Below are 18,602 nucleotides of genomic sequence, written 5' to 3'. Positions count from 1 at the left end.
AACTGTTTCATCCTATCAAAGAGTTACTCAACCTCGAGCCAATAGCCTTCGAGTATGACATGTGACGGATCATGTGATTTGTTGAATGTAGTGAATGAACACACCCTTCACTGAACGAGTTTAATATGAGTCTGAACGAGATCTAGAGATATCGTTCGTGAATGAAATGATTGAACTGGTACACATGTCATTCACGAACGAGTTGAATGAGCAGATACATGTCGTTCGTGACATAGCTTATCTCGTTCGTGAACAAAATTAATGAGAGTAAACCGGGTCAGTTGGCCATTTAGCATGTCAATCTCGCAAAATGCAAAGCGCAGTTATAGTTACTGTGCACATACGCTTGTTTTCATATTTAGCATACAGAACATAATTCCAGCTTTATTCCCCGATTTATGAATGTGAATATATAGGCTAATATATGAACTCTCTGACCAAACAATTAAAATGCTAATTATGCAAGAAAACCTCGTGCTTTGTTCATCTGAACAACTTAAATAGACTTTATATATTGAATTCGATTATGCACACATTTTAATAAAGCCAAATCAGTTTTTGTAACAAGTGAATACATTCGTTGATTTAAGACATAACACATGAAACTCTTTTTCGCCACCTGCTGGCATATTTTGTGTAATACGAAGAAATGGTCACTGAACGAATCAGTGAACGAATCTGAACGAATCATTTTGGTGAACGAATTGAAAATGAACAAATCTCTTGAAAGAATCATAATTTCCACCACTAATTTGTAGGAGTTTCCCTTTAAAAAAGTGTTCTTTCATTTGCGCATTGTCAGTAGATCACCCGCAGAAATTTCCACTCCCATTAACACTTTTTTGGAATTGCGCTCTTATGCCAGTTTGCCCTGTTTACTAAATCTGGGCCTAGATTGTCTTTTGGCCAAAATGTTTCATCCTACAGTGGATAAGCCATTTGGAAAATGGATGGCTGTATAGATGGAAATCACAATATCTTCTTGTTTAAACTTTAAATTCTTCACTGTTTTAGTTTAAGTCTTAGACCTTTGGACCCCAATAAATATATAAGATCAAATCATGGAATTTGTTTTCAAATGTTCAATAGTATCATGTCCCCACATTTTTGGCAAATTGTATGACTAATGGTTCAGTAAACATTTATCTGATTTCAGATGGTTAAATGACCTACAGTAGATGCTGGATGAAATGGTTTTTAAAGTACAGTTGAGGTTATCTTAACATAACTGTGTTTGTGAAGCTTTATTGACTTCCCGTTTTCTATTATAGATGACACTGGAGGAGATGGTGACAAAAAAGGAACAAATTGGAGAAGCATTGAGAACTACCCAGCTGATACTAACCAAACACAGTGACAAGTATGTCAGTCAACGGATATGAAACAATTTACTGATAATGAATTGCAGTTCTAATAGCATTGATTATTTGCATGTGCTTGTCTGTGTTGTTGTAGAGCTTTATGTTCCTTTGCAAAAAAATTTGTCATCAATTCTTTCATCAGAATGACTGAAGAAGAAAAGCAAGAAGCAAAAGAACAGCTGAATTCTCTTCATCAGGCCTACAGCGAGCTCTCTCAGCAGTGCGCAGATACAGCTTCCTCGGCCGATCAGGTGAGATAAAGATATTCTGCCACTGCTAACCAAATGCTGGTTATATATGGAGGTTGTTGTGTGTGAAGAGTAAACACTCTCTCCAACGGCATGACTAACCTTTGTTTTGACAGCTTTAAATATAAAGCATGGTAAGACAGTTTCCAAAAGCCTCTTTAACTCTTCAATGCCACCACTGCAAAGATGGAGAAAGACTCCATCAAGAATGTGTGTAATTGAAAACATGGTAAACTGAGTATGCTGTAAACGTAGATTGCATGTCAGCCACTTTCACTCTTTCTTCACAGCAAACCCAGAGAACACTCTTTTTATCTCCATGGGGTTCAGCACACTGCACATAATAACATAACGCTCAGTGTGTTTTCTCTAACTGTCGTTCTACACAATACTAAGATTTGTGTTCACAGATGCATGTAAGCTTTTATTGTGTCCCATTTCTCTTGCTGATGGTTTGCTCTGAGCTAGTACAATCCATAGACCGGGTGAGTATGTTTGATATTATTTATAACCAAGAATGAAAATTTATCTAGTGATCATGTTTGAACGTACATTTCTTTAATCTCTCTCCAGGCACTGCAGGTCATACAAGGGATTCTGGATGTTGAAAGTGGAGCTGTCATGTCTGTGTGTTACTCTGTGAACAATGGCTTCATCGACCAGAACACAGGACTTGGTCTTCTAGAGGCACAGCTTATAACATCTGGACTCATTTGGCCTGAACAGCACTTGCATATGGAATTAGAGGAAGCATTCAAGCACAAACTTGTGGATGATGCAATGCGCAAGCAACTGCAAGAATTGAATGAAACTAAAAAATGTCTTCAGGATCTTCAGTTTGCTTTAGAACCCTTGCCGGTTATGGCAGCGCTGGAAAATGGGGCTATATCTGAGAAAACAGCTATAAAGATCATTGAAATCCAGCTAGCAACTGGAGGGTTAAGACTGTCATACACTGATGATATTTTACATCTGGAAGTGGCTTTTCAACTTGGTCTGATACCTCAGTCCCTCTTTATCCAGATATTGGAGAGAAAGGACACATGGAAGAACTTAATTGACCCCAACACTGCAGAAAAAGTCACACTTAGTCAGCTTGTGCAGAGAAGCATAATACACGAGCCAACAGGTCTTCGCCTGCTTCCAGTGAAATTTGGAAAAGATGGAACTATATCCCTGACATCTGGAAGGGAGATCACCATTATGAAAGCCACGCACGAGGGCGTCATTGATAGAGAGACCATGTTTCGGTTGCTGAGCACCCAGTTGTTTGCAGGAGGCATAGCTGACCCCAAAACTGGCCGAAAGCTGACTGTTGAGCAGGCCTTATCCGAGGGTCTGATCGATCAGAACACTGCGAGTGAGATACTGAGCCATCAGGCTCAAAATGGTGGCATTGTTAATCCTTGCAGCGGGGCGAGACTTACAGTCGATGAGGCTGTCCAGTGTGACTTAATAAGCTCCAGCAGTGCGTTGTTAGTTCTGGAGAGACAGAAGGCCTTCATGGGTCTCCTTTGGCCTAACGCTGGTGAAATTCTCTCATTCTCCACCTCTCTTCAGCAAAACATAATCACAGACAAACTGGCGTCAGAGCTGCTGCATAACCGGCACAAAATAACAGCCTTGTACATACCTGAAACCTCTGAGGTAGTTGACATTGATTCTGCTGGGGAGGATAACTTAATTGAGACATTTACAAAAGAGTTGTTGAAGACAATAGAAATCCCAGATGTGTTCCCTGATATAGATGAACTGAAAAACAGGTTTTCATCCTGGCTGGTAATGAAGGAGCTTCAAATCGATGGATTTTGTTTATCCGCTGAAGAAATCAGTGATGAAAACACCTCAGATGCACCATCTCCCTCTGAGGCGAAACAGTTATTTATTTCCTACCTCATGATGAATAGCTATATGGATCCAGAGTCAGGCCAAAGGCTGTTGATCTTTGATTGGCAATTAAATAAAATGTCTAAATTACTCTTTGAAACATCAGAACATGTAGATGAGATTAGCAGGCTTTATATGAATGTTTCAGAGTCTCTACTAAATCCTGACGATGACAACGCTTGTATGAATTCTGATGGTGCTTTGGGAGAATTGCAAATATGTGAACCTTTGGAAAGCACAACAGAAGAAGAGCATGAAGTTGTGAATTCAAATGCATTACAGAATTGCCTAAAACCTACTCTACCCTCTGAATCTGTTGTAAATGCTGTAGAAACAGATCATAAATGTGATATTGTCCTAGACAGTGTTGAACAGATGACTGTAATTGAAACTAACAATCTGCCTAAGAATTCTACATGCTCAGACATAGACAAGTGCCAGTCAGACATAAGTGACCCAGCTTCCCCTCAGTCATCGGATGCAGTGCAGTTACCACAAAAAGCCTTTTCTTTAGCAGCCACTGCCTCTATGGTAGCAGACCCTGAAGGTCATGATGCCAGTAAAGACCAGGAAATATATTCAAAACACTCACCACTACGGTCCAGTGAAACAACCAGCTATGCAGAAATGCCCTCTGAATTTCCACATACAGATGTTGTGTGGGATGACAAACTTGAGAGAGATTATGCCATCCATCTTCTTAGGGCACAAGTGGAGGAAGGTGGGATTTTAGATGTTACCTCTGGAAACCATCTCGATAAAGGCCTTTTTGATGAAGAGACTCTCTTAGAAGAGCTTCAAGAGGATGGTTTGAAAGAGAGCGAAAATGCTTCTTTGTCAGCCCTGAACACTTCTGTTAGTAAAGGTTGCATCTCAAGTAAAGTAGCACTAAAGATCATGGAAAAGCAGAACCTTTTTGGTGGTCTCTATGATTCAGCAGTTGGAAGTACCATTAGCATTTTTGATGCTTTAGAGACGGGTCTGATTACTGATGATATCAGCCGAAGCGTTCTCTCTTCAGAGGCAATCAGGAAGGCCATCATTGATCCAGAGGGAAAGTGTGTGCTCAGTGTATATGATGCCCACCAGTCTGGGATGTTGGATGATGAAGAGGCAGAAAGAATGCTACATTCACAGCAGAATGAAAGGGAAGAAGACATCATGGTGCCTGATTTAGCAAAAAAAGAGCAAATAAGCTTGAAATCAGATGAAGCCACACAAGTATCTACCCACAAAACATGTAGTCAGGATCTTCTGTTACCCACCATTTGTGGCATGCTGTCTAAAGATATTTCAGCAAAAGACGATATTTTTGATAAAATTTCTGAGACTGATGAAATAGGGGAGGATTGTGATGTACAATGTGGTAATTTCAAGACTATGGATCCTACAGATGACAGAAAAGGAAGTTTCACTTTGGAAGGGAATGAGATTAAAAGACCAAATAACAGAGTAGACACTTTTCTTGTTAATGTTTCTTGTGAAACTGTAAATCCTTCACCATGTATCAGGCAGATGGCATATCTTGAGACTACAGCGAGTCAGGTTATTAACCCTGGGATATCATGTTCCTCTCAAAGTGATATCTGCTCTGAAGAAAGGAAATCAGAGCGTGTACTTAATCTTGAACAGGAATTCAACAGGTCCAAAGTGGAGTCTGAAACAACAAATGCATTTTTTGACAAAGGCCTTTCTGAGAGCTTGAGTACTTCGCTACCAAAGGTGGAGGATGTTGGAAAAGTTACAACACTTGCAGAAGCTCAGTCCACCCCGTCTTTATGTTGTGCAAGTGCCAAGTCACCAGTGGAGACTGCAGCAGAGGTGGATTTAAGTACTGATGATCAGTCCACATTAGCTCAGAATATATCGAATGAGAAAGTGCATGCATCAAATAAAGTTGAATATGCCAAAAATGTAATTGAGGACCTAGATCATGAGCATTCTGATGAGGATTCATGTGCGTTTAGTTCAGAGAATAGAGCACTAGAGATTAAGTATGAGGACATGTCAGAAATTTTCAGAAATGCACCAAAAACAAAACATGAGCCCACAGTGGTCTGTACAGAAAGCATTATTGATTGTAAGGTATTAGAGAATTATGAGATTGAAGACTCTGTGGGTTTCAAAGGATCCGAGGACACATGTCAGCTCAGTTTGATAGATTTAGCTAGATTGACTGAAAATTCCAAGCAGTTGCCACTCGAAATTGTTACTAATTCAAGTCAAGTTGATTCAAGTGGAGGTAATCATAACATACTGAACCCAAGTGAGCAAGGCATATTTTGTAATAATGTGGCCCCGAATGCCACTATAAAAGATGAGTTAGCCAGGTCATCTGAATCAGACCTTACATGTCACAATGATGAACAAGTAAAAGTTGTGGTAGAAATGCTAGAGTCATCCTTGGGTCATTCTTCAGAGGATATATTCACAGAATCAAACGAATTGAAGTCTGCCCACCAAATTCCAAGTCTTTCTGTTAAAATGATGCTTGATCAGAATAGCAAACAAAGAGCAGACATCTTCAACCAGTCTCAAGCTGGAGATACAGTAGTTGCTGAAGGTATACACCAGTATGACCTTCATTTACCGCAAATGGCGATGACTGAAGATAAAAGTTTACTGAAGTCAATGGGAAGCAGTGATTTAAAGTCTTTTTTAAATTTGTTAATCCAAATGAGGATGGATGGAGCAAGTATGGACGAGACTCAAAAACAAAATAACCAAGCCATCGATAGCATTATTGAAATTATTCAGCACCACTCAAATGAAAAGGGTGATGACCCAGATATCCTCTTGGATTTGAAAAAACATGAAGGACAAAGAGAATCTCAGAACTGGCCATCTCACGAGAGTAATGATGAACCAAAGCATCAGACTGATCTGCTGGAGATGATTCAGAGGATCTCCACAAGCAGAGAGCAAGAAATGCTCAAGGAAGTGGATGGAAAGCTAAGCAGTTTTTTGGAGTGCACTGCCCTGAGAGATGGAAGCATGGAAGCTAAAAGCATTGCTGTTCCAACCACAGATGATGCTGTTGCAGAAGATGCCTTCCAGCCAACCGGCTCTATCCACCAGGTCTCCATGGCAGAGGATCCAAACATAAAGCAAACAGACAGAGTCAAACCGAGAGTGAGTATTGATACTACTCAGCCGAGCTGTGATTTGCAAAGTATTATCAACTCCACGTCATCCAGATGCATGTTTTGGATAAAGGTGTAAGTATAATGGTGTACTTCTTGCAGAGATATTCCACCCAGAATTACTTGGAATGTGTTGGGAGGCTTCAGGATCATTGCGATACTCTTGAAGATATGAGAAGTGACTTGCAGACCAAAGGTCCATTAGCAGAAGACATTGAGGGGTTGCATAGTCAGTTAGAGGAAGTTCAGGTTTGTCACTTATAAAATATAAAGCCTCTCTTTTAACTTGACAGAAAGTCTATTAACCTGCAGACCCGCTGTATTCCAGTTGTTTGCTTTCTGTCAGCATGGTTATCTGTGCAGATGTGTCTATTGCTTGTTCCTTTACTCTGTTGCTCTTCTTCACAATTCCTTCCTTTTGTTCCCCAACTACCCCCCCACTCTGTTTCTAGTCTCTGGAAGCACAGATTGCTGCCCTTTCTGACTTGCTTACACCAGATTTGAGTATTGCAGAGCAACTTCTGAATTCCACCAATGAGCTCATTCCCGTGCAAAGCCACCAATATTTGGCTGCAGTCTATGTAGATGTACAGAATGGTTTCACAGATGTTTGCCACTTGTCATCTGAGCGAAGTAATGCTATTCTACTAGCCATTGACACAGTGAGGGTTAGTAAAGACGCATGAAAAGAAAGCAAGAGCAATAGAAAATGATGAAAATTATATTCTCATAATTGTTAAAATATGGGTTACAGATCCATTTGGAAACCTCACATCAAGATTTGCTAAGCTGTCTTGATAAGGTCTCAGCTTGTATACAAGACAATTCTGAGATGGTGTCTAAGCTGGATATCATGGATGCTGATAACATAGAAAGAATTAGGAACAAGGTTCAGCAAAATAAGGTAAGTTGTCTTGTACGCTATTGGAAAATATTGATAAAGTTGCCTGAAATACAAGGTTTACACAGTTTACAATGTACTGTTTATCTACCACATCAAATTAAGTCTGGTGAGTTTTACTTAGTTTTTATAATTGTTCCTGGTTCAGGATATAGTGAAAGATTTATCAGGAACCCGGCAGCTCCTTGAAGACACTGCTTTTGATATCCAAAGCTTCATTTCTGAGCATGCTCAGTTCCTGAGTCCGACTCATAGCAGATACCTTCTAAGGGCTCTCAGTGCAACCCAGAGATCATACAAAGAGCTCATGGACAGAGTCTTCACTCAAAGACAAACTCTAGAGGTCCAACTGGAGATCTGCGAGGAGGAGACTCAGCAGAAGGTCTGAGAGCGATCGAAGAAATCACACTGACCTTTGACCTTTGCCTAATCAGATGAAAATGCATGAAGATATGTTGTTGCTTTGATGTGTTGTGTATTTTTATATGAAGTGTTGGAAAATGGATTTCCACTAAAGAGGTATCATAAAAGACCCATTGAAGTAGCATTTTGTTTAAGGCACAGACAATATCTTGCTACTAATGGCTGCAAAATCTGGATATGCCCATGGGTAATCACTATTTTATTAGTTTTTGTTTGTACACTAGCATGTAGTGCAAATTTAATCCTCAAAGCTGGTATATACTACAAACCCCCAAAAAACTTCATAGGGTCTTTATAAAGTTTCATTATTAGTTTTAATTATATTTTTAAGTCAGAATTGACTATCCATGAATGTATTATTTGTGCGTGTGTGTGTGTGTTTTTTGCTGAGTTTAATCACATGACTTTTTTCTATTTACAACACAGAAGAGCCATGGCTTGTTCACTGCCACCAACTAACCTTCTTCTCTTCATGTTTGCATTTTTCAGGCTGCCTGAACCTATTCAACTATTACTACCAAAGGACCAGTGTTTTATTCTATGTGAACAGTAAAGGCAGCACTAACCCACCTTTCTTTACTATTGCCAAAACCCCTTTGAATGGCTGGCATGTTTACAGCATACTCAGTCACTACTCATGGTTCATTGCTCATTATTTCGTTTGCTGCTGCTTTAGCTCTGTGGAAGAGGTTTCTTTTCTAACTGAGTCTTTATGTGGTAAGGCGGTTGTGGAGAAGCAGAGGGAGTTTTCAGAAAAGCTGCAGGAGCTGTTTGATGATCTGACACAGACAGAAAACCGCCTCATTGGCCACCAGCAAACGGCTGCCAGTGCAAAGACTGTGGGAGACCTCCAGCAATACCAACAAGAGCATCAGGTACAACCTGGGAACATTTTCTACTATGCTTGTACATAGAATAGGCATATTTGTTGTTTTACCGTGGTGTGCATGCCTGGATACACCCCATTAACCTGTTATAAAATCACAGTAATGCATGGCGTTGTGTGGCCTGTTACAATTAGTTATGTGTGTGTGTGTGTTGGTCTCTCCTAGGCTCTACAGAAAGACCTGCAGGCTCATGCCAGTGCTCTCAATGAAGTCATCAGTAGCACAAAGAAGTTTCTGGAGGAGAATCGTAGCAAACTCACTCCAGAGCAGATATCGACTCTTGAAAACAAACTGGAGGAATTGAAGAGCAAAGTGAACATGCTTAACCAGAGGGCAGAAGAGTCAAGGAAAGATCTAGAGAAGGTATTAACCAGTGCTTTCAAGCAGGAGACCGAGACGGTTAGAGGGGAAAAACACTTCCCAAACACTGTTCAACCAAAAGATTTCAACAGATTGAATTTAGTCACTTTCTCTGTTGCATTTGGTTTGTGATGACTCCCAAAAATCTCTCTAAACCAAAGCTGTTTTTCCTTCTATGTGCAACAATACAGGTAGCAGCTGTTGAACAACTTGAAGAGAGCAAAACTAAGATCGAGGGTCTTCTGGACTGGATCTCTAACGTTGGGAAAGAGAAGGAAATGGGTGGAATACAAAAGGACCAGATGGTTAAACAGAATGGAAACATGCCTGAGAACACATCAATGAAGAGAATAATTGGAGAGGAAGATGATCCTAATGGAAATGCATTTGATACTACAGACAACACAAGTCTGTGTACTGGCGAAAAACAAGACGGTAAAAACCTGGACCTGGACCAGCAGTTTAACAGGGTTAAAGTAAGTACTTGAGTATATACATTGGTGCTTGAAAGTTTGTGAACTTTTCTATATTCCTGAATAAATATGACCCAAGACATATTCAAGTCCTTCCAGAACATTTTAGTTGGGATAAGGTCTGGACTTTGACTTGGACATTCAAACATTAACCTTAACCCTGCTTTATTAGAACGACTTTAGACTTTTACTGTCTTGCTGCATGACCCACATTCTATTTAGATTCAGTTCATGGGTGACACATGAAACATGTTTGAAAGCTGTCTCCGTTCAGCTCCGTTCCGAGCATTATATTCACCATAAGATCATTTATTTATATTGGCACATTCATGATCTGTAGACCCAGAATATTTAATTAAGTACTGAATTGTTAACATATTCAGATTTCAAGGAAATTAAACGCATTAAATTAGAGTGACTTACTAAGCTCTCAATTCCCCATCTCCACAGGCCCACCACCAGGAGATCTTGTCCCAACAGCAGGATCTGATCATCGCCACACAATCGGCACAGGCGTTACTCGACAAACAGGCTCAGGTCCTGTCACCCGCTGAAAAAGACAAGTTACAGAGGGACATTCGAGAGCTGGAGGGTCGCTACAAGGCCTCTCTCACGCAGGCCGAGCAGCAGATGAAGCAGGTCCAGACTGTCCAGGAGGAGCTTCAGAAGTTCAAGGGGGTCTGTGAGGAGTTTGAGACCTGGTTACAGCAGGCCCAAGGGGAGATGGAGGAGCTCGGTGCGCCCGCTGCTGGTCTGGACACTCTGAGTAACAATCTACAGAGACAGAAGAGTTTCTCTGAGGACGTCATCTCTCATAAAGGAGACCTGCGCTTCATAACCATCTCCGGTCAGAAGGTGCTGGACGCAGCGAAGGCCTGCGACTGTAGTGAATCTGGGGGAGCTGGCGGTCTGCCAGTGGTTGATATGTCCGGGACTTGTGCTGCTGTGAAAGAAAGGCTGGATTCTGCCGCCAGTCACTACAAAGCCTTGCACACACAGGTCATTTTCTGGTTTTGGTCTTTATGTAGAATCAGTGTCAGAATTTTCAGATCCTAGAGGTCACAGCGAAATCAAAAAGAAAGAAATAAGAAATTCAGTTTTGCTTTTAAAAAATAAGCCTATTTCCAGGAACAGTATAATTGCATTCTGCACAAACAAGATTTGTTAGAATCATTTTTCTGGATGGGAAATGAAGACATTTATGATTGCAACCAATAGATGGCAGCATTTGCCTCTAAATTCAGCAAACATTCAACCAGTATTCAGCAGGTCTTTTATTTTGTTTGAAGTGATAAACTAAAAAAGCATATTTCTGACGCGTTTCAGTGTAATCAACTTGGAAATAACCTGAAAGACGTGGTGGACAAGTACAAGAAGTATGAAGACGCCAGTGGTGCTCTGGTGAAGTGGCTGAATGTCTCTGAGGAAGAGTCCAGAAGGCAGCAGTCCGAGCCCATCGCTGGAGACCCACAAACCCTACAGAGACAGCTGGAGGAGACCAAGGCATGAGCACTATATCATTATATTCAGTTCACAGAAGTATGACACAGTTATAATGTGTCCAACAGCGGAGGTCTGCCAGAGATCTCTGTGGTTCTTTGTTTCTGTTTATATCCTGATACAAAAATTACAAATGAGAAAAAAAAGCATGCCCTTAAAGCATGCCACAGCACAGATAACTGACAGTAGCTCAGATTTAATTTGCTTGTGGGGTTTTATAGCTAGTTGCTCTTGCAAAAGTGGATACAGATGCAGACAATGCTAATCGCACTTAAATAGATTACTTCTCCCATGATGCACTCAGAGGAGATTCATCTGAGCAGCAGTCAGATCAAATGCAAACAGAGGAAATGTATTCATGCTGCATTACTGTTGTCTAGAGATGTATAGTACCACTGTCTTCTGACCTTGTACGTATCTATGTCCTTATGCTAAACATCTCAGCCTTTTTAATGTCACTGTGTCATAATGCGTATTGAGATGGATATAGATCACACACCACTGATGTTGTGCTTTTAAGAAAATGAGTCTGCACTTATATTAGTGAATTGTAATAAGCATTGATCTGTCCCAGAATCTTCAAGGGCAAACAACGTCCCGTCAGGCTGCGGTGGATTCGCTGAGAAAAACAGCTGATGCTTTAATCAGCGCAGAGGGAGACCTGCTGTCCCATCCAGAAGAGATTCAGGAGACAGTGGGTGAGTCCAATTCAGTCTCACGAAAACATGCCTGGGTCACACCACTTCTGAAAAATAAGAAGTGATAAATAATAATAAAAATAATGATTCCTATATTAGGAAAAAAATATATTATAAATGAAACACAGTATAAGGCCGGTTTCACACCACAAGCTTAAGTGGCAATATATTGTTTTGGCATGCATGTTAAGAAAGAGTGCACTTACACCAGGAGCAGCAGCAGCACGTGAGCATCGAGCATCGAGCAGGAGTATCGCTGAGCAGCAGTGAAGCCATGCTTTCACAATTAAAGTGACAACACACTTTTGATGGACAAGAATAAATATGATTTCATAAAAAAGCAAGTTTATAAATGACCAACTTCTAAAAAGTCTGAATACTCTCACGAGTCTGCAGTTACACTGACATGAAGCTGATGCGAACCTCAAGCTTACGGTGTGAAACACACACTGCGAGTTTGGGAAGAAAACTTTAATAAGTTTCTGTTTGTAGATGACATCACAGAGAGATATGACAACCTGTCGAAATCAGTGAGTGACCGCAACGAGAAGCTGCAGGTGACTCTGACGCGCTCCCTGAGTGTGCAGGACGGCCTGGATGAGATGATGTCCTGGATGGAGAAGGTGGAAGAGAGCGTGAAGGAGACGCCCAAAGTGCTGCTGGACTCCAGCTCCGTTGCAGATGCGCTTAGCAAGGAGGCAGTATGTGACCTTTGACCTGTCATCACATAGTATAAGCATACCAGACAAAACTGCGTAATTAAAGGGATGAAGATACCACCTCGTGTTGTTCCAAACCTGTTTGCATTTCATTCTTCTGTGGGAAATAAAATGATTTTATGTAGAATATCAGTTACCAAACTGTTTTGAATATATATATATATATATATATATATATTGAAATAAATATTTCATTTGAACAAAAAAGGTAATGTCGATTTCTCTCAGGCCGTGGAGCAGGACATGTCCAGCAGGCAGAGCAGCATCTTGGCCATGAAGGCAAAGGTGAAGACGTTTGTGGAGGGTGCTGAGCCGGCCGCTGGCGTCCTCCTCCAGACTAGGATGGAGGGCCTGTCCCAGCGGTTTACTGACGCCTCTGAGCGGCACAAGCAGAAGGTGGCTCAGATGGAGGAGCTCCGAGACAAGGTGGAGCAGTTTGAGAAGACATCTGAGAAGGTGCAGCAGTTTGTGCTGAAGTGCTCCCAGGCTCTCTCAGAGTCAGACGGGCCAGGGAAGAACATCACTGAGCTCTCCCAGCTCCTCCAGGTGTGCTGCTCACTCTCCTAGACCCAGTGAACTACATATTTGATGTTTTATGTCTTTGGTTCATGTCACGTAGCTTTGAGGTCAAAATCTATACCGAATGCCATATGTGTCTTCCAAAAAATGGACAAAAATGGCCCATAGTTGATATAAGAAATATAAGAAGTACAGTCTTTCTCTTCTAAGAATACAGACTAAAGATACTGATGACTAATTTTTGGGTGAATACAATTTTTCTTTTCTTTTTTGTCCAATGTAATGCTCTATTATGGAAATATCCATCTCATAATACCATCTGCCGATAAAAAGCATGACTGTGACGTAACGGAAGAATTTTTTCATTAGTAAAAAACGGAATGGACAGAGAGACAGTTGTGTTCTATGTTCAGTCATCTGTTTATTCTGTTTATCTGTTTCACATTTTGAAGTTTGAATCAAATCTTTATTTGTAGGACACAAATGAAGAGTTAGCCGAGCACACAAAGGACATGGGAACACTCCAGAAACTGACTGAGGAGCTCAGCAAACTGGGTCCAGAAGGAAGCACTGCTCTCCTTCAGAGCAAGATGCAGAACATCTCTGATGACTTTAATGCTTTTAAAGACACTATTACTGAGAAGTAAGTGATTATTAAGTAACAGCACTTAGCATAAAAAAACAATACTTAGATTAAAAGCAGAGACTATGCCTCAAATTGTGATAGAATGTGATAGATGTGAAGATGCTTTTGCCAGCTATTTAATTAAACTCTATATGCATATGTGTTGTGTATTGCAGAAAAGAGGAGGTTTCATCCTGTCAGAAGCAGCTGCAGGAGTTCAGAGCTGCCGCAGGGGTGTTAATGAAATGGCTGGAGGAGACAAAAGAGCAAGTGCCAGAGCTTCAGCCCAACTGCAGTGAACAGAGCCTGGGAACAGACCTGCAGAAAGTCCATGTGAGTGATGGAGCCAACCTTTCACCTTCAGGACAGAACCATGACGTCAATTAACAGAAAATAACTAAAAGAAGACACACTTCTCACTGAGGAAGGCTGGTTCTTCAGTTAGAGGCACTTTTAACTATTTAAAACTTATTTATCAATTTGTTGCATTGCGACATGTTTGATAAAAAAGAAGAAGTATTGCATTTTAGTACTTTTTGTGACATTATAATAGAAGAACTGTTTGTGTGGGAAAGAATCATTCTAGCAAACATTCTGTCACATTGATCAGCACTGGTTAGACTTTATTAAAGACTCAAAATAAAGAAAGATTAAGGATTTCTAAATCTATTTCCTCTTAAGGAACTGACATGTTTATTTGAAGAATCCCCCATATAAGGAGAATAAAAACAACGGATCACGGATTTGCACGCATTCCTTTCTTAAAGTGTTTCTCCAGCCTTCTGAATCTCACTGCTCACTATTCAAGACTGTGTTTCATGTTCCAAATGACAATAGAAAATTATGAAAATTCCTAAATTATATTTTCTGGTCTTTTTATGTTGTCTGCAGGGCTTATTGGACGATTGGACCTCCAAAGCTCCTGCAGTCCAGGATATAAATAGCAATGGATCTGCTCTATGTAGCCTAATCAGTGTTTTGACATCACCGGCCAAAGCCAAGATACGTCACAACTCAGGTATTTCCAGGAATGTTTTAAGACTACACATTCTACATGATTGCTCATTAATTCCACCTAGCGTGAAAGCTAACAGATGCAATGTTTCTCTCTCTCTCTCTCTCTCTCTCTCTCTCTCTCTCTCTCTCTCTCTCTCTCTCTCTGTCTCTCTCTCTTTAGGATCAGCTGTCAGTAATGGTTCTGGTACAGGCAGCCATTCCTATCTGACAAACCAAGGTGAAAGTTCATACTAGTGATGCATTTTTTAATTTCTAGATGTGACCAATAGCTAATGTTTGTAAAACAATACGCATATACTTTATTTGCCATTAGAGCTGATGCTGGTACAGCAGAACATGTCCTACATGAACAACAATTATGAACATCTGGGGGAACTCCTGAAGGCCAGGTCCTCTGAGCTCGGCGCTTTGTTAAAGAGAGTTCTAGGTGTCCATGAACAAGCTGAGTCTTTACGTCAGTGGATGGAAGAAACAAAGAAAACAGCAACATCATTGAGTAGCCATCCTTCTGGGAAAGACACAGTAAAATCACAGATAGAGCAACAGAAGGTACATTAAATTCATTACTGTGGATTATTTGTAGGAGGTTACCAGGTCGTTCTGGGAGTATACTGCCATATTTCAGGCTATTCCACATACTTTCATAAATTTTCCTAAACAATCACTGCAGAAAGTCTGAAGAAAGTGCACACATTCTGTGTTAACTTTCCAATAAATTGTACATGGAAACCTTGACAGTATGTCAGTGTAAGACCATTCTTTAAGCTATAAACATTGAAATGGTTGATTATTCTGTCTGTCTTGCAGGTCTTTGAAGATAATATGAAACAAAAGCAAATGCAGCTTCAGCAGCTCAGGGAGAATCTGCTCCGTTTAATCGAGGAGCACCCTGATTCACCCGAGACAGAAAAGTGGAAGCACATGCTGGCACAGATAGGTATGCATGCATCACATCCAAAACCATTCATCTACTTTTATCTGCTCATCTGTGTGGATGGCCAGGTGCAGATTCACACACTTATCTTCTGTGATAGTCGCTCTGAATCAATGCTCAGCTAAAGTGAAGCTGGGAGTGATAAAGTGATGTGTACTCTGCTCCAAACGCAGACGCAGGATGGGAGGAGGTCAGGGGCACAGTGGAGATCCGGAAGCAGCACCTGGAGGAGTCGTCCCGCATGCTGGAGCTCTTCCAGACGACCCAGCCGCAGCTCTCACAGTGGCTGCAGGAGAAGGAGCTGATGATGGGCGTCCTGGGGCCTCTGTCTGTGGACCCAAACATGCTTAACACACAAAAGCAGCAAGTCCAGGTACTGGCAGTCACACTGTAAACATACATGTCAACGAATGAATGCCATACATGATCAAATATTAGAGGTTATATGATGTTAAATGAATAGTTCACTCCAAATTTATTTCAAAAAATGAGTAATCTTATTTAGCAATGACAGCATATTTTACATTAAGGCTGGTTCTGTGCCAACCTTAAAAAAGATGCAAATTACAAGCAATAGGACAACTACAATAAAGGAAGATATAAATGTAATAGCTTTAAATTCTTAAGGCACAGTAAATTAAATACATAAATGTAAACAACTGCCTAGTTATTGTTAAAGCTACTGAAGTTCTTCGGTCAAGAGCAGTGAGGGCTTTTCTCTTTCTCTTTTTGTTTTTTTTTTATAGGCTTGTTGCGCTTAATAATGCTTAAACTTCAAGGTCATCCTGTGCTTTATTTTCTAATTCATGCATGTTTCTTTATAACATTAAGGTGTCTTAAATATTAAGCTGTCCTCCTGTGTTATTTACATGCTGCAATAAACATGATACAGCAAGATCTATATCCATACACCCTTCATATTCAATAGAGTAATCATTTTCTCATCTTCATGTTGTTCCAAATCTGTGTGACTTTCTTTTGGGGAACAGAAAAGATATTTTGAACAATGTTCTTACTGTGCTTTTTCTTTGAGTCTGCCAAACATTAAAAAGGACCATAAGAGTAATTCATATGACTCTCACACTAAATTTGCTATAAGCCATATAAGGAACACATCAAAATGAAGATGTGTTCCTCTGAAAGGCATATGTACAGTAGCTCTTGTTTGCACATCACACTTGATTAGTCACCAATAGTGTATCATTGATGTGATTGTAAATAGTTATTCATAATTCAGTGCATCCTCGAAGTCTTGGAATATAGTACACTGGTCACATGGGCATGTGTGCTTTTGGTCACACTTTATTTTAAGGTCCAATTCTTACTATTTACTAACTATTAATTATGACTTTTGCCTCAATAAACTTCAATAAACTGCTTATTAATAGCTAGTAAGGTAGTTGTTAAGTTTAGATATGGGGTAGGATTAAGGGATGTAGCATTTGGCCGTGAAGAGCGAGGCATTAATATGTGCTTTATAAGTATTAATAAACAGCCAATATGCCAATAGTATTCATGCTAATAAGCAACTTGTTAATATTGAGAATCGGTCCTTAAACTAAAGTGTTACCATGCTATTTTGTTGTATGTGGAGCTTTATAGAGCTTGGTAAAATGAAAAATGCTGCTTGTTTCATGTGAACACTTGTTTCATGGAAGAAAGTTTGGGATGATGACGACATCTATCTTATTATGTTACAAAGATGGAGTGACATGCTGTACTATCTCTTATGCAACTGAAGATTAGTTATCCCTTAATGCCTATTACTTAATGTCATATGTTGATTCTTTGATTAGATTCTCCTCAAGGAGTTCGAGAGCCGCAAGCCTCAGTATGAGAAGTTAACTGATGCGACCACAGCCATTGCTAGTGCGTCAGAGCAGCAGGATCCTACCGTAGAGCAGGTTAAAGAACAGATGGCATCTGTTTCCCAGAAGTGGCAGGCCCTGACAGGTCAGCTGTCTCAGAGACATGCTCTCATTGAGAAGGCTGTCGGCAAGACCACTCAGTTCCAGGAGCTCTTGCGAAGCCTCAGTAAAAGTGCCACTTGTCTGGAGACTGAACTTAATAACCAGCAGGCCCTCAGCACCCAACCTGATGAAGTCAAGAAGCAGATTGAAGCCACTAATTCAATCCTGGCTCAGCTACGAGAGGAGAAGAAGAAGCTGAAGGAGGCAGAAACCGTCTGCTCTGAGCTCTCTGCCATGGTGACTGAAGAGTATCTCAGAGCAGACTTGACAAAACAGCTTGAGAGCATCACGAAACCATTTATACAACTTGAGGACAAAGCAGGTATTGTAGTTTGGCTGCTTCTATCTGCAACATCACAGAATATCCTGATTTTCTATTTGCACACATACAACTGTGCCAAAACCTTCCCAGAATTTGAATGCCCTTTATTCATAAAGTCATATACATCCTTTGACCTCTGTATGTTAATTTATCAAATATTTTAGCTAATTTGATAATGTTCCTCAGCTAAGTTGAATACAGTTTAGTAAGATTGAATCGATTCCATCAATCCCCAAAATCAGTGTGGAATATGCAAAAAAATCAGCAGATTCCACCTGTGCTTGATTTTACATGCATATTTCCAAAATGTTGAAACCAGTCCTATTCACCTTTAAAATGCATATCCTAAAGAGAGAGAACAAACACTGTGTAAACTGTTAACCAAGTTGTGACAAGTGATTAATATTATCCAATTATGACAAGATGTACTTGGTTTTTATTTCTGTTGCGTAGCACTGGGTTTCCCCACAATCTCCACGTTCTGTAGATCCATAGCGGACATCAGTCAAGTTCCAATTGGTTGTGCTCTTCATACAGCATTTTTGCTTTCAGTCATTGCAGAAAAATGCTTGGCACTGGAGACTTGTCACGTTATGCTCGGACGCAGTATTACAT

General features: G+C 40.4%; 1 protein-coding gene across 2 annotated transcripts in view; it reads left to right on the top strand.

The window, feature by feature from the left end:
* Positions 1–18,602, top strand: part of LOC132110986 (dystonin-like) — a 158,164-nt gene that overhangs the window by 82,969 nt on the left and 56,593 nt on the right. For both annotated transcript variants that reach the window (XM_059518140.1, XM_059518141.1), the window contains 18 exons: positions 1,272–1,360; positions 1,504–1,612; positions 8,686–8,838; positions 9,016–9,213; positions 9,402–9,686; positions 10,134–10,682; positions 11,010–11,186; positions 11,758–11,881; positions 12,374–12,582; positions 12,829–13,146; positions 13,596–13,762; positions 13,921–14,077; positions 14,636–14,762; positions 14,922–14,978; positions 15,075–15,310; positions 15,569–15,698; positions 15,869–16,068; positions 17,492–17,987. In XM_059518140.1, the coding sequence (XP_059374123.1) occupies positions 1,272–1,360; positions 1,504–1,612; positions 8,686–8,838; positions 9,016–9,213; positions 9,402–9,686; positions 10,134–10,682; positions 11,010–11,186; positions 11,758–11,881; positions 12,374–12,582; positions 12,829–13,146; positions 13,596–13,762; positions 13,921–14,077; positions 14,636–14,762; positions 14,922–14,978; positions 15,075–15,310; positions 15,569–15,698; positions 15,869–16,068; positions 17,492–17,987 (3,781 nt within the window). The remainder of the gene's footprint in view (positions 1–1,271; positions 1,361–1,503; positions 1,613–8,685; positions 8,839–9,015; positions 9,214–9,401; positions 9,687–10,133; positions 10,683–11,009; positions 11,187–11,757; positions 11,882–12,373; positions 12,583–12,828; positions 13,147–13,595; positions 13,763–13,920; positions 14,078–14,635; positions 14,763–14,921; positions 14,979–15,074; positions 15,311–15,568; positions 15,699–15,868; positions 16,069–17,491; positions 17,988–18,602) is intronic.

Source organism: Carassius carassius, chromosome 30, assembly GCF_963082965.1.
Source record: "Carassius carassius chromosome 30, fCarCar2.1, whole genome shotgun sequence".
In the NCBI taxonomy this organism is placed as follows: Eukaryota; Metazoa; Chordata; class Actinopteri; order Cypriniformes; family Cyprinidae; genus Carassius; species Carassius carassius.
The sequence above is the reverse complement of the archived record's forward strand: the minus strand, read 5'-3'. Positions and strand labels throughout refer to the sequence as shown.